The 22021-nt window shown below is 38.4% G+C and overlaps 3 protein-coding genes across 3 annotated transcripts in view; 1 reads left to right on the top strand and 2 right to left on the bottom strand.

The window, feature by feature from the left end:
- dmtn (dematin actin binding protein) overlaps positions 1-11396 on the bottom strand; it is a 30594-nt gene extending 19198 nt beyond the window's left edge. Inside the window, exon 1 of the mRNA XM_052116090.1 lies at positions 10896-11396. The gene's annotated coding sequence lies outside the window, so the exon portion shown is untranslated. The remainder of the gene's footprint in view (positions 1-10895) is intronic.
- A 539-nt stretch (positions 11397-11935) lies between these two features.
- LOC127635848 (protein PBDC1-like) lies at positions 11936-13812 on the top strand. The gene is made up of 6 exons (XM_052116093.1): positions 11936-12033; positions 12467-12532; positions 12671-12730; positions 12818-12958; positions 13042-13153; positions 13357-13812. The coding sequence occupies exons 1-6, from the start codon at positions 11998-12000 to the stop codon at positions 13467-13469; spliced, it is 528 nt and encodes a 175-aa protein (XP_051972053.1). The 5' UTR covers positions 11936-11997; the 3' UTR covers positions 13470-13812.
- A 279-nt stretch (positions 13813-14091) lies between these two features.
- LOC127635837 (exportin-7-like) overlaps positions 14092-22021 on the bottom strand; it is a 42441-nt gene continuing 34511 nt past the window's right edge. Inside the window, exons 26-28 of the mRNA XM_052116080.1 lie at positions 20491-20589; positions 20267-20394; positions 14092-16417 (exon numbers count right to left, since the gene is read on the bottom strand). Coding sequence (XP_051972040.1) covers positions 16324-16417; positions 20267-20394; positions 20491-20589 — 321 coding nt within the window. The 3' untranslated portion in view covers positions 14092-16323. The remainder of the gene's footprint in view (positions 16418-20266; positions 20395-20490; positions 20590-22021) is intronic.

The following is a 22021-nucleotide window of genomic DNA, read 5'->3' as shown; positions in this document are numbered from 1 at the left end:
AATTATATTTATTTGGGTGCCTTTCGCAGCAAATAATGATGTATGCGATTAATCATGATTAATTAATCTGCATGTCATGTAATTAATTCGATTAAAATTTGTAATCGATTGACAGCCGTGAAAAACATAGTATAAATCATACTGATCAAACTTATAAAAACAGAACTTATTTTCCACCAATGGTACAAAGTAGCAGTTTCAGACCTGTTTTAATGCTTCTTAACTTCTTAATTAAAAAAAGATTGTTAATGAGGAAGCAAGGCTGTGCACTCATAAGATCAAGAGCATGCCTTTATCGCCATCCAAGAGGGTGTTTTAGCATGCATGAGTAAGCAGTCAGAGAATATGATTGTTAATGCTTACACTCTCATTGAGGCAAAAAGACCACTCACACTCACACGCAGCGCGCTGGTGCGGCTATCCTTGAGGACTCTCCTTGCACATAATAATTTTTATTCTGTACGAACTATAGATTATATCCCCTAACCTTACCCCTAATCCTAACCCTCACCAAAAAAAACTTTTACATTTAAAAAAAATAAAAAAATAATAATTATTATTTAGTATATTTAAGCTATTTAAATGATGGGTACACTAGAAATGTCCTCATATATTACATTTATAGCATAATACCCTTACCAGTTTGTAACCTAAAAAAAGTCCTCGTAAACCCCACACACCCACACGTCCAACATTAAAAATGTTCCCTTCCTTGGATTTTTTTCTTTTCTTTAATTAAATGAAAACTATGGAATCTTGACGTATGTAGTGAATGACTCAAATATGCAGTACACAAACGTAAACTTGGCTTATTAAAGTAAAATCACTTGTCCCACCTCTCCACTTTTTTATTTTAGTTAAACTGAAGCAAATTATTATTTATATCCATGTTCAAATCTGGTTGCTATTATATTTAAACTACAACTACAAATACAAAAATGCATGCAAATAAATACTGTTAAAATCAAAATGTTTGTCCAATATCTAAGCAAAAGACAAAATCACACTAGACCATTTTAAATACAAAACCTAAATTGATATATAATAAATGATAATTAGGTTAAGTTATTTGACTTATCTGATATATATATATATATATATATAAATTTTATTTTTTATTATTCTGTATTTGAGCCATAAACTGCACAGAACCCAGTATCAAGACCCAATAGCTTAATTAAAACAAATTAATAAAATAAAAAAAGCCAATTTTAAGGAAGCTTTAGACCAACCAGAATTACTTCAACAGGAAAGGGTCATTACTGGAGGCAAAACAAACTGCATTACACACCAGGATTCCACCTCAGCCCCTGCTCTGTGACGAAGAGGAAATCCTATGCTGAGAGATCCAGACTTCCTCTCATCCCTGTCCTGTTCTCCTCAGTCCTCCTCGTCATCTCGCTCGCTCTCTCTCTCTCTCTCTCTGCACGTTGCCTATAAGACCCCACCCACTTTTCTCTCCACCCAAACTGAAATGCACTTATCTCAGCAGAGCAAAAGCAGCCAACGCCCAAACAGGCCCGTCGCTTGTGTCACCGGGGCAACGCTCCTCTCCATCTGATGAGAATTCTCCAGGCAGTGCTGATGGATACAGGATACAATACCTCGGTGAGGCCTTTATGCACTGTCGAGAGCACATGTGATAGGGTGAGGAGCTTGGGAGCTTCTACACTACCTTTTTTTGTCTTACTATCTAGACATAAACAGCCAGAGGAAGCCCTCATCTCAAAAATCTCTTTCTTGTTAGAACAATGCTGCACAACATGGGCCATAAACAACCCCTTCCCAGCTCCACCCCATCACTTCTAAACAGACTGTGGTGCATGTGATCTGAGGTGCCATGTTTCTTGATTTCAAGCTTTGTCTTCATTCCATATGAAGGACTATCCAGGTCATATGCCTGAAAGCTGTGTCTGCAGTTCAGCAGAACTCAAGATCTTGCTTTGTTTAATTCAAGAATCTAACTGTGAAGATCAGACCAGCGAGGAGACTGACTGCAGGATTTGCTCAATCAGATTAGTGTCCCATTGATTAAACCTGTGAATTTGTCCCAGTTCCCTTTCACAGTAAATCACTTCACTGTAATCTAAATGACAGGAGGTGACAAACTATCATTCATTTTGACAGTTCATTTGACAGTTTTGCAACTAGAATAGAATATGGGCCAATTCTGTGGATACAACATTAGCAACACCCTGTATCCTAAACTACACTATCATTTCAGATTCAACCAGGAAAAACAGTTGTCAAAGAATATACTGTGGGTCCAAAATTCTAAGACCACATTAACAAATCAATGATTTAAAATTTTATGTAAACCTGAGAACAGACAGAAAGTTTTTTTTTTCTTTTTCTGATTAGATCCCTAATTAGATAAAGATGTATGACATTAACCATGTCAACTTTCTACAAAATCAGATTTCCTTGCTGCCACTGAATCACACAAGATACTCTTTGAAACATTCTTAAATCATCTGGGATAAACATGGATCATAATTCTGAATAAGCTTGCCAGCTTGAGTACATGCTGTCATTAAATTAATTGTAAAAATGTTAAGAAATTCATAGAATATCATGTAAATGTTTAATTTGAACTCAAATTCTCAAATTGTAATATAAGTTGTATTTAAACCTTTGTATTAAATATGCAAAATGCTAAATTATTTTACTAGCCCTCTCAGGCTTTTAGATCCCACTTTAGATTGTTAATGTCTAGGAAAGTGATCATATTATGATCCATATTTTATTACAGTATAACTTCTACAACAATAACCCTTTGCTCCATATGGATCCTAAATAACAACATTCAGACCTATCACTTGTGTTAAAAGAATAGTTCACCCAAAAATTAAAATTCTCTAATTTACCCTCATGCCATCCCAGATGTGTATGACTTTCTTTCATCTGCAGAACGCAAATGAAGATTTTTAGTAGAATATCTTAGCTCTGTAGGTCCATACAATACAAGTGAATATGCATCTTGGATATGCTTGATCCAAGATGGCGGCGCAGTAGCACGCAGCGGCCACTCCGGATCCACAATGGTGCTATTTTTGTTAAAAAAGCCCGACTTTTGCAACACATGGACATCGGAGCAACCGGTGTTCGTGTCTACCATCGCCAGACACTACTGAAATATAAGACTCATGCAAAAACCAAGCTGCATGATGACCTGCAGGAGGCGCTACGCGTACTCGGCTTGCTCGCGGAGACCAGGCCTCCAGGCCGCGGCGTCGCCTGATGCCGGTGGCCGGGGAGAGGACGTCGTAAGCGGTGTGCGAGAAAGCGAAGCGGAAAGAGGGCGGGGTCCATGCTAGGCTAAAAACAAACCCTAGCCGGCCGGCTCTCCGCCTATCCTGCTCTCAAATGTTTGCTCCTGGACAATAAACTGGACTATATCCGACTCCAGCAGGCTACACAGCGTGAGTTTAGAGACTGCTGCGTCTTTGTTTTCACGGAGACGTGGCTCAGCGACAGAGTTCGGATGCCGCCATTCAGCTAGACGGGCTCGCCTCGTTGCGTGCCGACAGAAATACAGCTCTCTGCGGTAAGACTCGCGGTGGTGGCTTGTGTGTTTACATCAACACGGAATGGTGCAAGAACTCTATGCTAGTCTCTAGTTACTGTTCATCGCTGTTGGAGCTTGTGACTGTTAGATGCAGACCTTTTTATCTACCACGGAATTCACCACTGTTTGCATAACCGAGTTTACATTCCCCCAGCGCTAACGCTAAGGAAGCTCTGTGAACTGTATGGGGCTATGAGCTGAACTGCAGAACGCTCACCCCGACGGACTGTTTATTGTCGCCGGAGATTTCAACCATGCAAATCTCAAGACAGCGCTCCCTAAATTTCATCAGTATGTGGACTTTGCAACGAGAGGGCTGAACGCGCTTGATCTTGTTTACACAAACATCCCAGGCGCTGCATCGGGCGGAGCCCCGCCCACACCTCGGCTACGCAGACCACATCTCTGTTATGTTAATTCCAGCATACAGACCGCTCGTCAGACACACAAAACCGCTTCAGAAGCAGGTGAAAACCTGGCCAGCAGGAGCCATCTCTGCTCTTCAGGACTGTTTTGAGTGTACTGACTGGCACATGTTCAGGGAGGCTGCAACATATGGCGATTCTACCAACTTGGAGGAATACACAGCATCAGTGACCAGCTACATCAGCAAGTGCATTGATGATGTCACTTTCTCCAAGACCATCACCACACGCTCCAACCAGAAGCCGTGGATGACTACGGAGATGCGCACGCTGCTGAGGTCCCGAGACTCCGCCTTCAGAGCAGGTGATAAGGCAGCCCTAAGAACAGCTAGGGCCAAACTGTCACGGGCAATCAGAGAGGCAAAGCGCGCACACGCCCAGAGAATCCACAGTCACTTCCAGGACAGCGGTGACACGCGGCGCATGTGGCAGGGCATCCAGGCCATCACCAACTACAGGACAACATCAGTTGCCTGTGACAAAGATGCCTCCCTTCCAGATGCGCTGAACGACTTCTACGCTCGGTTTGAAGTGCAGAACGACGTGATGGCGAGGAAGTCCACCTCTCCTCCCAACGACCAGTTGCTCTGTCTTACCACAGCAGATGTGAGGAAAACTCTACGTAGAGTCAACCCACGGAAGGCTGCTGGACCAGACAACATTCCTGGCAGAGTGCTCAGAGGATGTGCAGACCAGCTAGCAGATGTTCTTACCGACATCTTCAACATCTCTCTGAGCAGCGCCGTCGTTCCAACGTGCTTCAAGGCCACCACCATCATCCCCATGCCAAAGAATTCTTCAGTGTCCTGCCTCAACGACTACCGTCCCGTCGCACTTACACCCATCATCATGAAGTGCTTCGAGAGGCTCGTCATGAGGCAGATTAAGACCCAGCTGCCCCCTCACTAGACCCACTGCAGTTTGCGTGATCGTTCAAACCGTTCAACGGACGATGCCATCACCACAACCCTCCATCTGGCCCTCACCCACCTAGACAATAAGGACTCATACGTTCGAATGCTGTTCATAGATTTCAGCTCAGCATTCAACACAATCATTCCCCAGCACCTGATTGGAAAGCTGAACCTGCTGGGCCTGGACACCTCCCTCTGCAACTGGATCCTGGACTTCCTGACTGGGAGACTTCAGTCAGTCCGGATCGGGAACAGCATCTCCACCACCACCACACTGAGCACTGGGGCCCCCCAGGGCTGTGTGCTCAGTCCACTGCTGTTCACTCTGCTGACTCACGACTGTGCAGCAATGCACAGCTCGAATCACACCATCAAGTTCACCGATGACACAACCGTGGTGGGTCTCATCAGCAAGAACGATGAGTCAGCATACAGAGAGGAGGTGCAGCGGCTGACGAACTGGTGTAGAGCCAACAACCTGTCCCTGAATGTCGACAAAACAAAAGAGATGGTTGTTGACTTTAGGAGAGCACAAGGTGAACACACTCCGCTGAACATCGACGGCTCCTCTGTGGAGATAGTCAAAAGCACCAAATTCCTTGGTGTTCACTTGGCGGAGAACCTCACCTGGCCCCTCAACACCAGCTCTATCACCAAGAAAGCCCAGCAGCGTCTCTACTTTCTTCGAAGGCTGAGGAAAGCACATCTCCCAACCCCCATCCTCACTACATTCTATAGAGGGACTATTGAGAGCATCCTGAGCAGCTGCATCACTGCCTGGTTTGGGACTTGCACCGTTTCGGACTGCAAAGCCCTGCAGAGGATAGTGAGGACAGCTGAGAAGATCATTGGGGTCTCTCTTACCTCCATCAAAGACATTTACAAAAAACACTGTATCCGCAAAGCAACCAGCATTGTGGACGACCCCACACACCCCTCACACAAACTCTTTACCCTCCTCCCGTCTGGCAAGAGGTAACGAAGCATTCGGGCCCTCACGGCCAGACTGTGTAACAGCTTCTTCCCCCAAGCCATCAGACTCCTCAATACTCAGAGACTGGTTTGACACACACGTGTCCTGATTTGCACTTTAATTACTGTCACTTTATAACTGTCTGCTACCTCAATAACTGCTAAGTGTTCTATGCACAATCTCATAGTATGTTATGTTTACATTTTTAGAAACTGTCATCTTTTTGCACTACTGAGTACTGGTCGACGCTGCACTGTCTATTGTCCTGTTCATTGTCAGAAATTTGTTGTACTGTCCCGTACTTTTTGCACATGTTTGCACGTGCACTTTATATAGGTATATATAGATTTTTTATATAGGTATTTTATTTCGTTGTGTTGTCTCATGTGGTCCTGTGTTAGTCCTTTGTTGTTTTTATGTAGCACCATGGTCCTGGAGGAACGTTGTCTCGTTTTGCTGTGTACTGTACTAACTGTATATGGTTGAAACGACAATAAAAACCACTTGACTTGACACTTGACTTGAATGGTGGTCAAATCTCTGAAGCGCTAAAAAGCACACAAAGGCAGCATAAAAGTAATCCAAACGTGTTAAATCTATATTTTGCAAGACGATATAGCCTAATAGGTGTGGGTGGGAAACAGATCAATATTTGTCATGTGTGTATATATATATATATATATATATATATATACACACACACACACAGTATCTAACAAAAGTGAGTACACCCTTCACATTTTTGTAAATATTTGATTATATCTTTTCATGTGACAACACTGAAGAAATGACACTTTGATACAATGTAAAATAGTGAGTGTACAGCTTGTATAACAGTGTAAATTTGCCGTCCCCAAAAAATAACTCCACACACAGCCATTAATGTCTAAACCGCTGGCAACAAACGTGAGCACACCCCTAATTGAAAATCCAAATTGGGCCCAAAGTGTCAATATTTTGTGTGGCCACCATTATTTTCCAGCACTACTTTAACCCTCTTGGGGATGGAGTTCACCAGAGCTTCACAGTTTGCCACTGGAGTCCTCTTCCACTCCTCCATGACAACATCACGGAGCTGGTGGATGTTAGAGACCTTGTGCTCCTCCACCTTCCATTTGAGGATGCCCCACAGATACTCAATAGGGTTTAGGTCTGGAGACATGCTTGGCCAATCAATCACCTTCACCCTCAGCTTCACCCTCACCTTCACCCTCAGAGGGGATCATGCTCTGCTTCAGTATGTCACAGTACATGTTGACATTCATGGTTCCCTCAATGAACTGTAGCTCCCCGTTGCCGGCATCACTAATGTAGCCCCAGACCATGACACTCCCACCACCATGCATGACTGTATGCAAGACACACTTGTCTTTGTACTCCTCACCTGGTTTCCGCCACACACACTTGACACCATCTGAACCAAATAAGTTTATCTTGGTCTCATCAGACCACAGGACATGGTTCCAGTAATCTATGTCCTTAGTCTGCTTGTCTTCAGCAAACTGTTTGCGGGCTTTCTTGTGCATCATCTTTAGAAGAGGCGTCCTTCTGGGATGACATGCAGACCAATTTGATGCAGTGTGCGGCGTATGGTCTGAGCAATGTCAGGCTGACCCCCCACCCCTTTAACCTCTGCAGCAATGCTGGCAGCATTCATACGTCTATTTCCCAAAGACAACCTCTGGATATGACGCTGAGCACGTGCACTCAACTTTGGTCGACCATGGCGAGGCCTGTTCTGAGTGGAACATGTCCTGTTAAACCGCTGTATGGTCTTGGCCACCGTGCTGCAGCTCAGTGTCAGGGTCTTGGCAATCTTCTTATAGCCTAGGCCATCTTTATGTAGAGCAACAATTATTTTTTTCAGATCCTCAAAGAGTTCTTTGCCATGATGTGCCATGTTGAACTTCCAGTGACCAGGTGTGAGAGCGATGACACCAAACTTAACACACCTGCTCCCCATTCTGAGACTGAGACACTGAGCACCGGGGAGGGAAAATGGCTAATGATTTTCACTTAGGGGTGTACTCACTTTTGTTGCCAGCGGTTTAGACATTAATGGCTGTGTGTTGAGTTATTTTGAGGGAACAGCAAATTTACACTGTTATACAAGCTGTACACTCACTATTTTACATTGTGCCATTTCTTCAGTGTTGTCACATGAAAAGATATAATCAAATATTTACAAAAATGTGAGGGGTGTACTCACTGTTGTGAGATATTGTATATATAAACCTTTACTTTAACATGCATTCTTCTTTTGTTTTTTGGCAATTCACATTATTTGTGCATATCACCACCTACTGGTCGGGGCTGGCCAAAGGTGGATATTTCTTGTTAAAAAGAACTTACTATAATTAAATATTGATCTTTTTCTCACCCACACTTATTAGATCACATCAAAAACATTGATTTAACCACTGAAGTTGTATGGATTACTTGTATGATGCCTTTATGAGCTTTTTTGAGCTTCAAAGTTTTAGCAACCATTTACTTGCATTGTATGGACCTACTGAGCTGAGACATTTTTAAATAAAAATCTTAATTTGAGTTCTGCTGAAGAAAGAATGCCCAACACAAAATTCCAACACATCTGGAATGGCATGAGGGTGCGTAAATTATGAGAGTGTTTTCATTTTTGGGTGAACTATTCTTTAAGTTGTGTTATTTTGCAATGACATTGATCTTCCATGCAAATCCGATCTAAATCAAATAGCAGGAAAGAGAGGTCATCTGCTCTTTAATTGCATTTGTAATATCAAACAGATGTTTAGTCAATAACACAAGTTATTGACTAAACATCTGTTTGATATTACAAATGCAATTAAAGAGCAGATGACCTCCATCACTACATACCTTTTTCATTTTGTTGCCTGATCTTCACTATCATTGGAGAATATGAAATAAATACACATCAATATTCAGCTACAGGTGAAAATACCAGGTGTTCAATGCCAGCAGGGAACATGCCATAAGGAATCTCTGGATCTCTAGCATCTTACTTTATGCTCCTTACATCGTACATTCTTTAATATGATGATGAGAAAGACACTGCATAATCAATGCAGTCAAATCAGTGTCATCAGAGGAAATATAACAGCAAAGAGCTCATTTGTGTGCAGAGTCAATCATTTGATTAATATTTCCACAAATATGTATCAAAGCTGATGGTATTTGTTAAACACTGGTAATCTAATTTAATTAGTCACCTAATGATGACTGATTACATGCCTTGAATTATAGAGTTTAATACACAAACATTTCACAATTACTGCAACATATAAAATACATCTGGATTTATGGATATGAGAAGATACCCTGTAAACCCAATGTTCAAAATAATTAATTGTATGAGTTGGTAAAAAGGTAATCATTTAAATCAGTTCAAATAAATTAATCTTGATGAGTAGGCCTATTTAGAGCTTTCTCTTTTCTTTTGAGATCAAGAAACTGACACCTTTTAAATACCTGAACGGTTTAATTGCTTTGAGTTTAATTAAAAAAAGATTGGGCAGGGAATTTCTTGTTCCCAGCATGCTTTGCATGGGACTCGATAGGAAAAGTAGTGTTATTTTATGTGTTTTTGCAACATGAATGCAAAGGGGGAAACTTGTTAGTGTTTAATGTTTTGTTATGTTGTAGTTTCTGGGGTTACCAATTTTAAGTTAAGTGCCATCAAAATGTATGAGTTAGCTTACTCAATTTTTCAAGTTAACAACAATCAGCATGCATGAGTAGTACAAAATCAAAACCTGACAGTTCCACTTACTTATATTTGGAATTTATTATCTTAAAACATTTGATGTAACTGATTACCTCAAATATTTTGAGTTCTGCTAACTTATTCAGGTTTACAGTGTATATGGTTTGATAAACTAATAAAATAATCTATATCACTCATAGACATACATCCATATTTTATATATAGGCCTATATAAATAATTACCCTTTATAAATATTTTATTTTTTATATGGCAAACGACATCACATTTAATCAACTAAGCCTAATAAAATCAATTAATATAAAAATAACTTTTTCGAAATAAAATATATATATCTTCTAATGAAGTATTCCAATAAGGTATTCCTTCAAGGAAAAAGCAGTTTCCGGTTGCTTTTGACAGGAAAACACAAAAGCAGCAGGAACATGCCGGTGTATGAGCGGAAGCAATGGGACTGTTGCTGTTTTAGTCTCTAATTGTTTTTTTGGTTTTTTTTTTATACCCTGTTTGTTTGTTTGTGTTATTTTGTGACACTGGTGGGGCACAAGTACCAGATTCACTAATAAATACAAGACCAATAATAAACTGCACAACACTTATAGCCTATGTGAAATATTAAGGAATAAAAATCGAAATCAAGGTGTAGCCAAACATTATTACATGCCCACGTCTAGAGACCCGACACGTATATCTATCACAAATGTATCAACATAATGCCCAGATAGTGTCAAATTTTCAAAACATTTTCAAGACAATTAAAAAAAAAAACAAACAAAAAAAAACACATTTAAAAAAATATTTTTGTTACACTATTCAGAAGAGAACGGTTTCATTACTGGTTGATTAATGTATAAGAACAGTCAAAAGACAGACCTGTAAAGCAGATTCTTCACAAGTTCTGAACATATTTTTGAAGGTTATTGCCACATGGCCCAACCAAAAGCACTCAGGCAAATGTTATTTCCTTGTTTGACTTTTTAAATCGCTATTCTACATTTTTTCAAATTAAGATACAATTTCAAGTTCCCTTCTAGTGGTAGTGAGGTTCTTGTGTGCATAAGACACATTTTAGATTATGCTTTGCATCTGTAGGCTACGTTTGATATGAACACTTATGATAAATTACTTAAAATGTTTACAAAAAATTCACACTCAACATGAACACAATCCCTGACTTTTAAACCATGAATGAATGTAAACAATTCGAGCATTTCTATACTTGACAAAATTTTCATCCCACGCATCCCCTGCCAGCCATATGATGGAGGAAAATAACATCACGCGCATGCCTACCTGTTATGCTAAACCTGCTGTTTGTTCTGTCCTCCACGTCCCAAGATGCAGAAATTTTAAAGGTCCTCTCAAGAACATCGCCTATTTTATACGTACATTTGCTCGTGCCACATTAACCGTGTCTCAAACCCCGGTTTGCTGCATACCAAGGCGGCATATTTGGCCGTCGTTGGTACTTTCGAGTCACCTGATTTAAAACGCGTCGATGATGCCCTACGCCGTCAACGGATTGGGACGCGGCCATTGTGGAGGACATGCGCGTTAGAAGCAGCTTTTACATTAGATAGCGAAGCAATGAGCGAAATAAAAGGTAAAACAACTGTACTCCAGACTGGACAGTAAACACGTCTCCTCATGCTGACCCCCGGACACACACATAAGCGTTATCCACCCTCAGTCTTTAAATGTATGAGATAAATAAATTTTACATAAGCTGTTATATTAATTTCAAAAATCTAAGATTTAAGGAACCTGAGACATAAGCAACTGAAAATAATCTATACACATTGGTTTATTGATTCTGTCACATTACTAACTGATAGGGCTGTTACATAATGTAACCACCAGAGCTTTCTTTCTAGAGGGCGTCAAACCTCTTATTGCGTTATCATACGTATACAGTAGACTAGTATTCTACTACACTAATAATAATAATAAATACTATTATTAAAAATAATTTAAGTTTGACGCATTTCAATTTCATAATAAAATTTCATAATACTGATGAATAATCTTTAACAAAAATAATAATTATAATACAAATTTTTAGTTTGACGCATTTCAATTTCATAACAAAATTCAAGATTAGTAATATTTAATAATAATAAAACTTTTAATTATAATCATTATTAATTCAATTGTTAAATTCATTTGGATGGATTTTTGTTATGAAATTGAAATGCATATATTTTAATAATAGGCAAAATATTTTTGAATATATAATATATTTAGTTTTATAAAAATATAAAAACTTTTCCATTATTCCAAAATCAATTTCCCCACCGTTACAATATGAACAGCCGACTAAAGACTGCACAACGCTCTTAAATCACATGGCCATTTATCACAACGTTTGAAGCCAATCCGGGTCAGAGGCATCAGCATGGACACTGGGGATGTAGGCCTACTTGCATCTCTGGTAGGGAATGAGTTATTGTTTTTAAAGTGTCAGCAAAAACACAGCACGTTACATTTGTGTGGCTGTCAAAATAGCTGCTTTATTGAAGCGATGTACATGTGACGATTTTCCTTTAACCTTGTTGATTCCCTCGTTAGCATGCATGCTAACAAGCGTGTTAGGTGCGTGTGGTAAAACACAAACAAAACAGGGATATCAAGTCATATCCGTAATAACCACATATATCTATATTCCTTTGAAATTGAAATGCATTGAATGTGGTTCAGGAGTCAAGGCGTAGCTGAGTCATTAATGTTGTACCAGCTGTGAACTTTAAATAATGCGGTCTTTTGAAGAACGAATAGGTTTCGAACGTAATATTAGATTTGATGGAGGGCTGAAATGTTTTTATGTAACATTGGTCATAATATTTCTTTTTTATATATATGAACAGGGGGTTGAGGGAGCAACGGCTGCTGCGCACGCGCTTTCTCTCCAAGCTGAGGCATATGGAAATGATGTGAGTGGGTATATTTGGAAATTAATACGTGGATCCATATGGTACTTTTGATTTGCTTAAAAGAAAATGGGAACAGAAGAGAATGTGAATTCAGATTTTCAGTGTCATCACTAACCTTCTCAAATTTGTCTCTTCCAGGCTCAGGTGGAGGTAATGTGGGCAATGAAAGCCTACAATCATGCAGAAGTTTACTTTAATGTGAGTGATGGAATTGTCCAAATCTGTCATGTTACGTGATCACTTGAATGTCCAGCTTCACTAAACATTTATTTTTCCATTCTACAGCTCATTTCCTCAGTTGATCCAAAATTTCTAAAACTAACGAAATCAGATGATCAGATCTATACTAAATTCAGGGATGCATTTCCTGACATTAATATTAAAGTTCTGGATCCAGAGCTGCTGAAATCTGCAAAGGCTAAAGAGGTTTGTAAATGTAGTCTTATATTTGTCATGTGTTTCTCATGGAGAATCAGTTGACTTAAAATGATATATATATTTTTTTGCAGGAATGGAGGCCTTTTTGCAACCAGTTTGATGGTGTTGTAGATGACTTCAACTTCGGCACATTGTTACGTATCGATTGTCAAAAGGACTACACGGAGGAGAACACAATATTTGGTATGTGACGCCAATGTCTGTACAGTTCGATGTTGCTTACATCACTTGACCAGCTTATGAATGAAATAATACATATCAGAAGGAAATGTTCTGAGAAAATATAAAAATACAGTGTTGCTGTAAGCACTTTTTTAAATTGCCTATATATCTAAAGCTGCCAGTTGCCTTCAAGTTTTTATGTCAAAATATATATATTTTTTCAGCTACCAGAATCCAGTTTTATGCCATTGAGATTGCAAGAAACAGGGAAGGCTGCAATGACGTCGTCCACAATACCAACTCGAATGCAAAACAACAGAAGAAAGATCAGAGTTAGTCGTGCCAACATATTGAAAGTTGCCTTCTTTGTGTAGTAACCTCACTTACACAATTTTGTGTAAAACCTCACTCATTTTGACAGTGAAAGAAATATCTTAACAAATGTCTAGAAATAGTGTACTTTGGAACAATAACTGTTAAATGTTCTTGAGTAAATGTGTGTAAAAGTTGTTTTTCTCATTTGTACTGAAATAATTGTCAAGAACATAGTGGACAGTTCAGTTTTGGTTTTGTAATAAATATTCACTTTTCCTTGAAAATGTTGATTTAATATAGTTCCCTTGTGTAACTTTAAAGCCAACATGAAATCAATATTGACCCCAATTCTTGTTTCTCCAGTGAAAAATTAATCGGTGCAAATTATTCTAAAAAAAAAAAAAACAAATGTTTGCCTAGGATATCTTTTATCAAAATGTTACAACTTGCTTGGAAATCCCTTCGTTTTCAACCCCTCCCCAAACACATTTCATATAGCAACCACTTTCTGAAGGATAAAATGATACCTTGTTTCTTGTTGAATTTCCTATATGACTCAGAAATACATGATACATAAGTAAAATGGGATGTGAACACCGTTCACTGAGAACTGCCAATCACAAAATGTGCACATACTAGTAGAAACCAATGATATTTATTTTGCAGTCACAATGCTTACACTATATGTAGCATACATCCAAACAAACAATTCAACCAGCTATCTTATCACTCAATGGACCCAACAGTCGCCATAAAACACATTCACATCAGGGAACCAAGAGAAAGAAAAGAACTCAAGTGAACATCCATGAGTGTTGGACGTGGTTAAGAGATGAGCTAGTTCTTTACAAACAGTTAGCAACATGTTGATTTGCACAAGTTGCTAATATATTCAGTTCTGTTACTGTATTCAATCCAACCATATTCTGATGCATTATGTTTTTCTGTTATTAAAAATAAAACTGGAAACTTTCTGAGGGAGGGGGCAAGAACAGAAAAAAGGGAGAGGTTAAAGCTAGAGACAACTGTCAAGAGTGATCTGCTCCTGTTGTGATTCAAGTACCAAGGTCTTTTTTTAAAGGACACGGCTACATTCTAGAGGCTTCACTACCAACAATAAAGCCACAAGAGACCGGAAGTCTGTGAGGTTAAACAGCAGGGAAGTTGAAGAAAGCGCAGAGCGAGCACCTTCAACCATGACTCACTTTTTCTAATCAAATCCACAAAAGACATGATCGAACCCTTTGGGGGGGGTCTTCTCCTTTAACGGAGGTCTCGGAATGAATTATACACCAGGGCGAGGCTGTCGTTCTAGGATTGTTCCCAGTTCAGCGATGATACTAAGAACAACTCAACGATGAAGGCTGGGGGATGTCACGATGGCCCAAAGAGGGCAAGTTGGCGAATGACTGACTTCATCATACCGAAGGTTAAGGAATGTTCTGGGTTCAAAAGAAGTTCAACTCAACTAAGAGCATTAGTGCATTTTTGCAATGTTGATTTCCAAAAAATAAAAGTTGATTCGGACCTCCTTTATTTTATTTACAAAAAGCAATTATTTTTTGCAGTTTAAGTGAGGCACTTCCAATGGAAATAAATGAGGCCAGTTGAGAAATACAATACACACCAAAGACTTAAACATACATGTTAACATGATTTTAGTGTGATAAAATCACTTACTAACCTAATCTGTGTAGTCATTTCCAATATTACACGTTTGTTGTCAAGTCAACAAAACCCTGTAATCCTGGTAATTGATATAACTTTACACAGAAAAGGTTTGCAAGCAATTTTATAATGTTTATGTCTTGTGATTATACTTTTAAAATGGTGTGTATTTTACCATTTATGGACTGAGCACATTCACTTCCATAGTTAGTGCCTCACTGAAACCGCAGTTTTTTTTGTAATAAACGAGGGGTGAATCTAAATTATATTTGGTGGTAATCAACATAATGCCACAAATTCAGTCAATTAAGCTCAACTTCTATTGAACCCAGAATATTCCTTTAAATGAGGGCAATGGAGACCCTCTGGCCCCCTTATAGACATTCTACTTGAGAAAATATGATGGCCAAAGTGTATTTACAAAGTCTTTTTTGCTCCCATTTTTGTTCTATAGGTTCAAATTGAGGAAAATGTACAACATGTGATCCACCTGTGAGACCACCTTGCCCCGCCCACCCGTCAATCCCACCACTCACGCCACAATTCCACAATGTCAATCGGATATAAACGATTCTCTCCATACAGACAAACCCACACTTCAACACAGTTGCACTAGCTTAATAGACTGTAAAAAGTTTTCAATCACACTCATTATTTTTCTTAAATCGTAATCATTATAAACATTGTTGAAAATGTTATGAAAAAAATGTACACTTTTTTTTTTCCTTATGTGTTTCTATACAAGGCAGGCAAAAGCAGAGCACTATGTATACCAGCTCATCATAACCCATCCTCCCACAAACATGCTCTCAAAGACACTCACACACACACACACTTTGCCCAGATCAAATCGTCCCAGAGCGGGTCGGACGTGCTCCACACCCCAAACCCATTCCCCAGCATTACCCGCTCTCTCTTTGGACTTTGAGCCACAAATGACAAGAGAATGATCAAAGAGAATTACCTCTAGAAACTGGCTTTAAAATATGTATATATTTATAAGTGTATATATAAAAAGGGGATAAGAGGGAGAGGAAAAGGAATGAGGTGTGAGGGGATAGAGTTGGTAGTGGGGGTTTAATTTAAGGACAGGGGAGCGGGAGGTGCAGGCTTGAGAAGCAGTGGTCCCCCAGCATCCGGGCCAGGGGAGTGTGGGATTACAGGGCGGGGCCGGCCCACGTGGTTGGGGCCTGGTGCTCTATGGAATGTCAGCTCATCATTTCGTTGCTGTTTACCCCGTATGTGGAATTCTTCATGGAGTCATTGACTTCTCTTCTAAATACTGAAAGATTCTGTGTAAACCTGCAAGAAGAGATATAAATCTGAGTTTGCTGTAACAACAAAAACTAGGTTTTAACATTTTATGAAGGAAATGTAAGGTGTCGGTTCGGTGAATGTTGCATCACAATGCTAGGGTTCCCAGGGCGATGCTAGGATGTTGTGGGTGGAGCAAGTGTGTTGCTTACTGGCCCAAGTCAAAAGAGCCCACATCAATGTATGTCTGTGGGGTTTGTTTTGCATGTCTACCAGGAGAAAATAATCTGATCCCTTAGAAAATTAGGGATGTCCTGGTATCGGAATCGGGTCCAATACTGTTCTCACATACTTGTAAAAAATGCTTGACACCAAAAAAATGATATTGTCTGAAATACATCAATTGCATAAAAAATCAGCGCACAAATTAAAATTGCAATATGCTCTGGTGTGATTATTAAACTGTAAAGGCTGAGATGTAATGAAATAAATATTTAGTCTGCACGTGGTGCATGCTTCAAAGTGAATGTGTGAAACCCGCTGCCAACTCACTGAAAACACCTAATCAGAAGCATCACAGCACTCTTGTGTGTTATGTGAGAGAGAGGAGCGTGCACATTCACTCTACAGTGTGCAGAAAATACAGAATACATATTCATTTAATTAAAATCACAGCCTTTTGGAATTTAAAGGTGCTGCAAGTGATTTTTTTATGGAAAAGAATGCAAAAATTGTTCCTACTCCCTTAAAGATATTAATGAAATAAGTATCCTGAGATATCTCACCAGTCTCTGTGACAGCTGTAGACTTTTTAAACAGCAAACAAAAATGTGTCGCAGACTGCGGACATTGATGCTTTTCACCTGTCAATCATTTTGCTAGTTCTCATAGAATTGTATTAGAAGTGAATCACTGAGGATATGGTTCATAATGTTTATCAGTTTAGGGCACCATTGTGTCACTGTTGAATTTGACAGCCACAGGAACAAAAAATGTTGCTCTTTTGCTCGGATTTAGTTTGAAAATGATCTTTGGAGGGCGGGTTTTTGGAAAGAGGGGGCGTGGCTAATTAATCTGCTCATTCATGAGAAAGCTTCAGAATGTAAGAATCGCTTTCAGCACCTTTAATCATCACACTTGGCCATGAAGTGACCTGCTTTTCCAGAGGTGTGAAGCAGTCATCAAAAACATTCACACTGAAAGGGCTTCACTTATTTTACACTAATATAAAAGCTCCATTAATAATAAAAAAAAAAAGACAGAAATACAAAACTACCATATCCTTATGTAATATTCACTATAATAATAATAATACTACTAATAATACATTAATAAAAATGTTATATTTCAGTAATATCTCACAGCATTTTATCAGTTGTGCAGCACTTTATTTGACAACAATAAAATGTTTGTTTTTTTTGTATTTTGGATTGTGTTGAGGATCTGTATAACAGCCATTTTATATATATATATATATATATATATATATATATATCTCTGTTGAAAATAAAATTTAGTTTTTATTGATTAAAGTTCAATTAATTAAACCTTTTTAATTATGAAAATAATATTATTATATTTATATATAAATAAAACAGAAAACATAATTTGTGAAAAAATAAAACAGATTCCATAGTTTTTTTAAAAAAAAGAATCTTTAGTGGCTACGGTTACATGGATACTAGAAAGCAGCTTATTGCGAGAATTTGGGTTATTGAAAGAAAATAGCATTCCCGTTTGCATGTGCTAATTAAGCGTTGTACTCTTTACTCCCGTATACATGTGGCACCATCAATAAGCAGCTTTCTCCACAGCAACGTCATTTTCCTGCAATGCTTGTGTAAATGACAAACATGGCATTCGAGGAAAAATTCACTATTTTACTTTGTTGATTCGCTTTATTTCTAAATATTCTAGAGTTGTTGCCATGTTTGTTTCCTTAACCTGTTGATGCGCGCCCCCTTTTTGAGCACAAACCATGAAAATGACATACCTGAACTTAAATGATTGTATTTACTGGACCCTTTGGGGTATGGACACAGTTGTATAGTAGTATCTTTGAAAGAAGACACTTTGGGCTTTATTTACCAAGTTTCAGAATTAATATATGTTGTTTGTTTTTTAAGTTAGAGAACTATGAAGTTTATAGTAATGGAAATATTTTGTGCTGAGCATGTTTTTATAATAAATAAAAAAACAATAATAAATAAACAATAAAGAGAACAATGTTCTCAAAGCCACAAGTCTAAAGAAGTTATGTTTCAAATTTGAAGATGATTAACAAATAATGAGGTTCCTGCAAGCTTTTTTTCCCTGTAAAATCGCTGGAAACCTACAGAGTAAAATTAAGGCTCCGCCTCTCAAATTCAACACATTCTCTGAAGGCACTGCTTGGCTATTATGAATAAAACTATGCTGCATTGTTTATGAGACTCTAATATATAAGATCATATACAGTTTTACAACATGAATGCTGCTCAGATTGCATAATTTGTTGAACTATGACGAAGGGTAATTCTTTCAGGCAAGATCTCATGTAAACAGAGAATATATCAATATTTCACAGATTTATAATTTTTATGGCCAAAAAGTGCTATAGGATGCTTTTCAATGAACACTTGTCAAGGACAATTGACCCAAGTGTGGCGAACTGGATTCATCAGGCGATCGCGTTTTCATAACAAAGGTATGAAGTCCCGTTTTGATATTGCATGTTTTCATTTGTACTCCTGGCACAAATCACTAAATTGCTGTTTCTGGAGCATTGCTATCATGAAACAGAGATCGGATATCGATGTTAAACCCTTAGACCTTTGAAAAGATGTATAATATGTTAACATTAATTACATATATAGAGGGTAAATTGTATTTTAAATGTTAGCAGAGTGACATCACTCCCAAGTGCGAACAAATGCGTATCAACAGGTTAACTTACTATCGCACCTGCAGCTGAATTGCAAAGCAGTAGTGGGGGTTTCCCTCTTACATAAAACTCTGGGATTCCCCTAAAGTACCAGTGCATATACAGCTGTTAGGGACAGTTGATATAATATAAACTATACACACGAATATAAAATATGTGATTTTCCCACTGTACTACCAGAAATGTTGAATTTTTTATGCTGTTGACATGTGTTGGGCTACACCCTATGGCATTTGTTGTCCCGGTCTGTTCCACGCACACGCATGACCATTATTGTGTTTTTAGTTTTTCTATGAAATTTTTTATTTTTGACAATTTTTAACAATGTGAAAGTTTTTTTTTCCCCCTTTTACCTTTGAGTTACAGTCCCTGAAACCAATCAAGTCAGCAGGTCAGATCTCTTGGTTTTGTTTATATTTTTATATAAAAATGTAAATAAATAAAATAAATATATATTTTTTTCAAAATTAGTGATTTTTAAAAAAATAATTTTGTGATGGCTATAAATGATGCGGATGATGTTTGATGTCCTTTTGAGTAACAGTTGCTGAAACAAGCACCCTGTTCTAAAATCATCAGCCTCATAGTATTGTATTTGAAAACAGCAACATTACATAAAAATATTGTATTGCTAGTATTGAAAACGAAGTATCGGAACTTGTACTCGTCTCCAAAAAAATGGTGTTGGACATCCCTATAGAAAAGTAAAAGTACACCTCCCCTCAACAAGCCGCATAATTTGAGGTATCATTCACGTCTGTAGCACAGACCGTGTGGGGGGCAAGTTAAACAAGTTTAAGGGGTTAGGGGTTTGTTAAAATAGTAATAGGACTTGCTTTAAAATGCACCACTAAATATGCTTTATCATGATCTTTCCCATAGAAAGCAACAGAGGACACTCCGAATCAGCTTCCATGGGAGATTGTGATCTCATAAATGCAAAATGGGTGGGAAATCTTAAGGAATCAAATTACCTGTCTCTGTTTTTTGTGAGCAAGTTTCGCTCGATGCCCTCCATGAGGTTTTCAAAGCATAAGTGCATGGCTTGCTGCTTTTCTGGTGGCTGGCTGTTCACAATGCTGTTCCTCAAATCTGCAAAATACTGTTTACACAAACACAATGAAGGCCTCTTACTCAACTGACCCCAATGATTTGATTGTATAAGATTTAATTATTTATATATAAGAGCATCACATACCTTCTCATTGAGTAGAATCAAGCCTAGCAGCGGCCGTGACATTGACCACTGATTCCTACAATCTTCAAAAATTATGATATTCAACACAGTGGACAGCATCTGGAAAGTAATATGGATGAGAATTCTGTCAGATTAAATAGCTCTTATACACTTTAATATGTACATTTTTATAAAATAAAGAAAATATGTTTTTATAATAAACAATGGCTGTGAAATGTTTGCATTATTTGCTAACTTTGGTCCCCTATAGATTTCAATAGGTCAATCTGAACAGCACTTTGGCCCAGGTTCATGGGCTCTACCATAGACTCTTGTGAAGGCTCAGCAGAGGTTGTAATTCCTTCTCCAGCTGAGGAAGTTCAACCTGCTGATGACACAGTTCTACTCAACCATCATTGAGTCTGTCCTGTGTACATCTATAACTGTCTGGTTTGGTTCAGAAGGAAACTACAACAGACAGTCAGGACTGCTGAGAGGATTATTGGTGCCCCCCCTGTATGCATCCAAATCATTCTGAAACCCACACACCCTGCCCACTCCCTCTTTGAACTGTTGCCCTCTGGCCTGAGCTATAGAGCACTGAGCTTCAGGACATCCAGGAACAAAAGTTATTACCCTCAGGCCATTTACTCTCATGAACAATTAAACTACCTAAGGACTCCCCATAGTGCAATAATGTAAATAAATATCTAATGTACATTCACATATTTAATTAAATAACTGTACATGCCCCTATCTTGCACATATATTACCACTTGCACATGTACATATGCTATTATTTGTTTGTCGATTTATACTCTTACCTTGTTTTGTATTCTGCCTAACTGTAATGTTCTGTGTGAACTTGTTTCTCATATCACCAAAAATAATTCCTTGTGTACGTGAGAACACTTTAAAGCTTATTCTGATTAAAAAACACAATTGCAGTGACCTGCGAAAAGGTATGAAATCCTATGATAAACAACACAAATGTAAACGTCTTAACCAGTGGTGCTCAAACAGGGGGTTGGGACACACTAGTGGGCCTCAGCACACTTCCATGGGGGAGAATATACAGTTCTAGACATTTATGAAATCACAAGTTTAAGAAATATCTTAATCTAATCTCTAAAATAAATATATAATAGCCTACACAGGGCTTTCGAATATTTTCTCAGACAATGGGGGCCTTGGAGTCAAAAATTGAGAACTATTGTCCTAACCATTTAACTGAATACAACAACCAGAAATTGTATATGGGTAGAAAGAAGAGGAGCTGCAATCTTTAAATTTGAAGACTTTGAGAGAAAAGGAGCCAAAATGTTAAAATATGCAAAAAAAAAAAATGAATGCTACAAAGAGGATCTCAATAGCTCTAAAGCAGGGGTGCCCAATACGTCGATCGCGATCTACCAGTCGATCGCAAAGGCAATGCTGGTAGATCGCACAAAATTTAAATGTACTTTCGTTACATTATAATAAAAAATAAATATAATGTCTTTCCTCCTTTTAGTTCTGTCTGACTTGCACTTGACGAGTAAATATTGACCAG

Source organism: Xyrauchen texanus, chromosome 43 (assembly GCF_025860055.1).
Source record: "Xyrauchen texanus isolate HMW12.3.18 chromosome 43, RBS_HiC_50CHRs, whole genome shotgun sequence".
In the NCBI taxonomy this organism is placed as follows: domain Eukaryota; kingdom Metazoa; phylum Chordata; class Actinopteri; order Cypriniformes; family Catostomidae; genus Xyrauchen; species Xyrauchen texanus.
Note: the sequence above shows the minus strand (reverse complement) of the source record. Positions and strands in the feature narration are given on the sequence as shown.

Bases quoted from the DNA above. Each gene is read 5' to 3' on its own strand.
- LOC127635848 (XM_052116093.1), top strand. From the start codon at position 11,998: ATGGACACTGGGGATGTAGGCCTACTTGCATCTCTG. The intron at 12,034-12,466 runs GTAGGGAATGAG...ATATATGAACAG, and splicing joins TAGGCCTACTTGCATCTCTG to GGGGTTGAGGGAGCAACGGC. The intron at 12,731-12,817 runs GTGAGTGATGGA...TCCATTCTACAG, and splicing joins ATGCAGAAGTTTACTTTAAT to CTCATTTCCTCAGTTGATCC.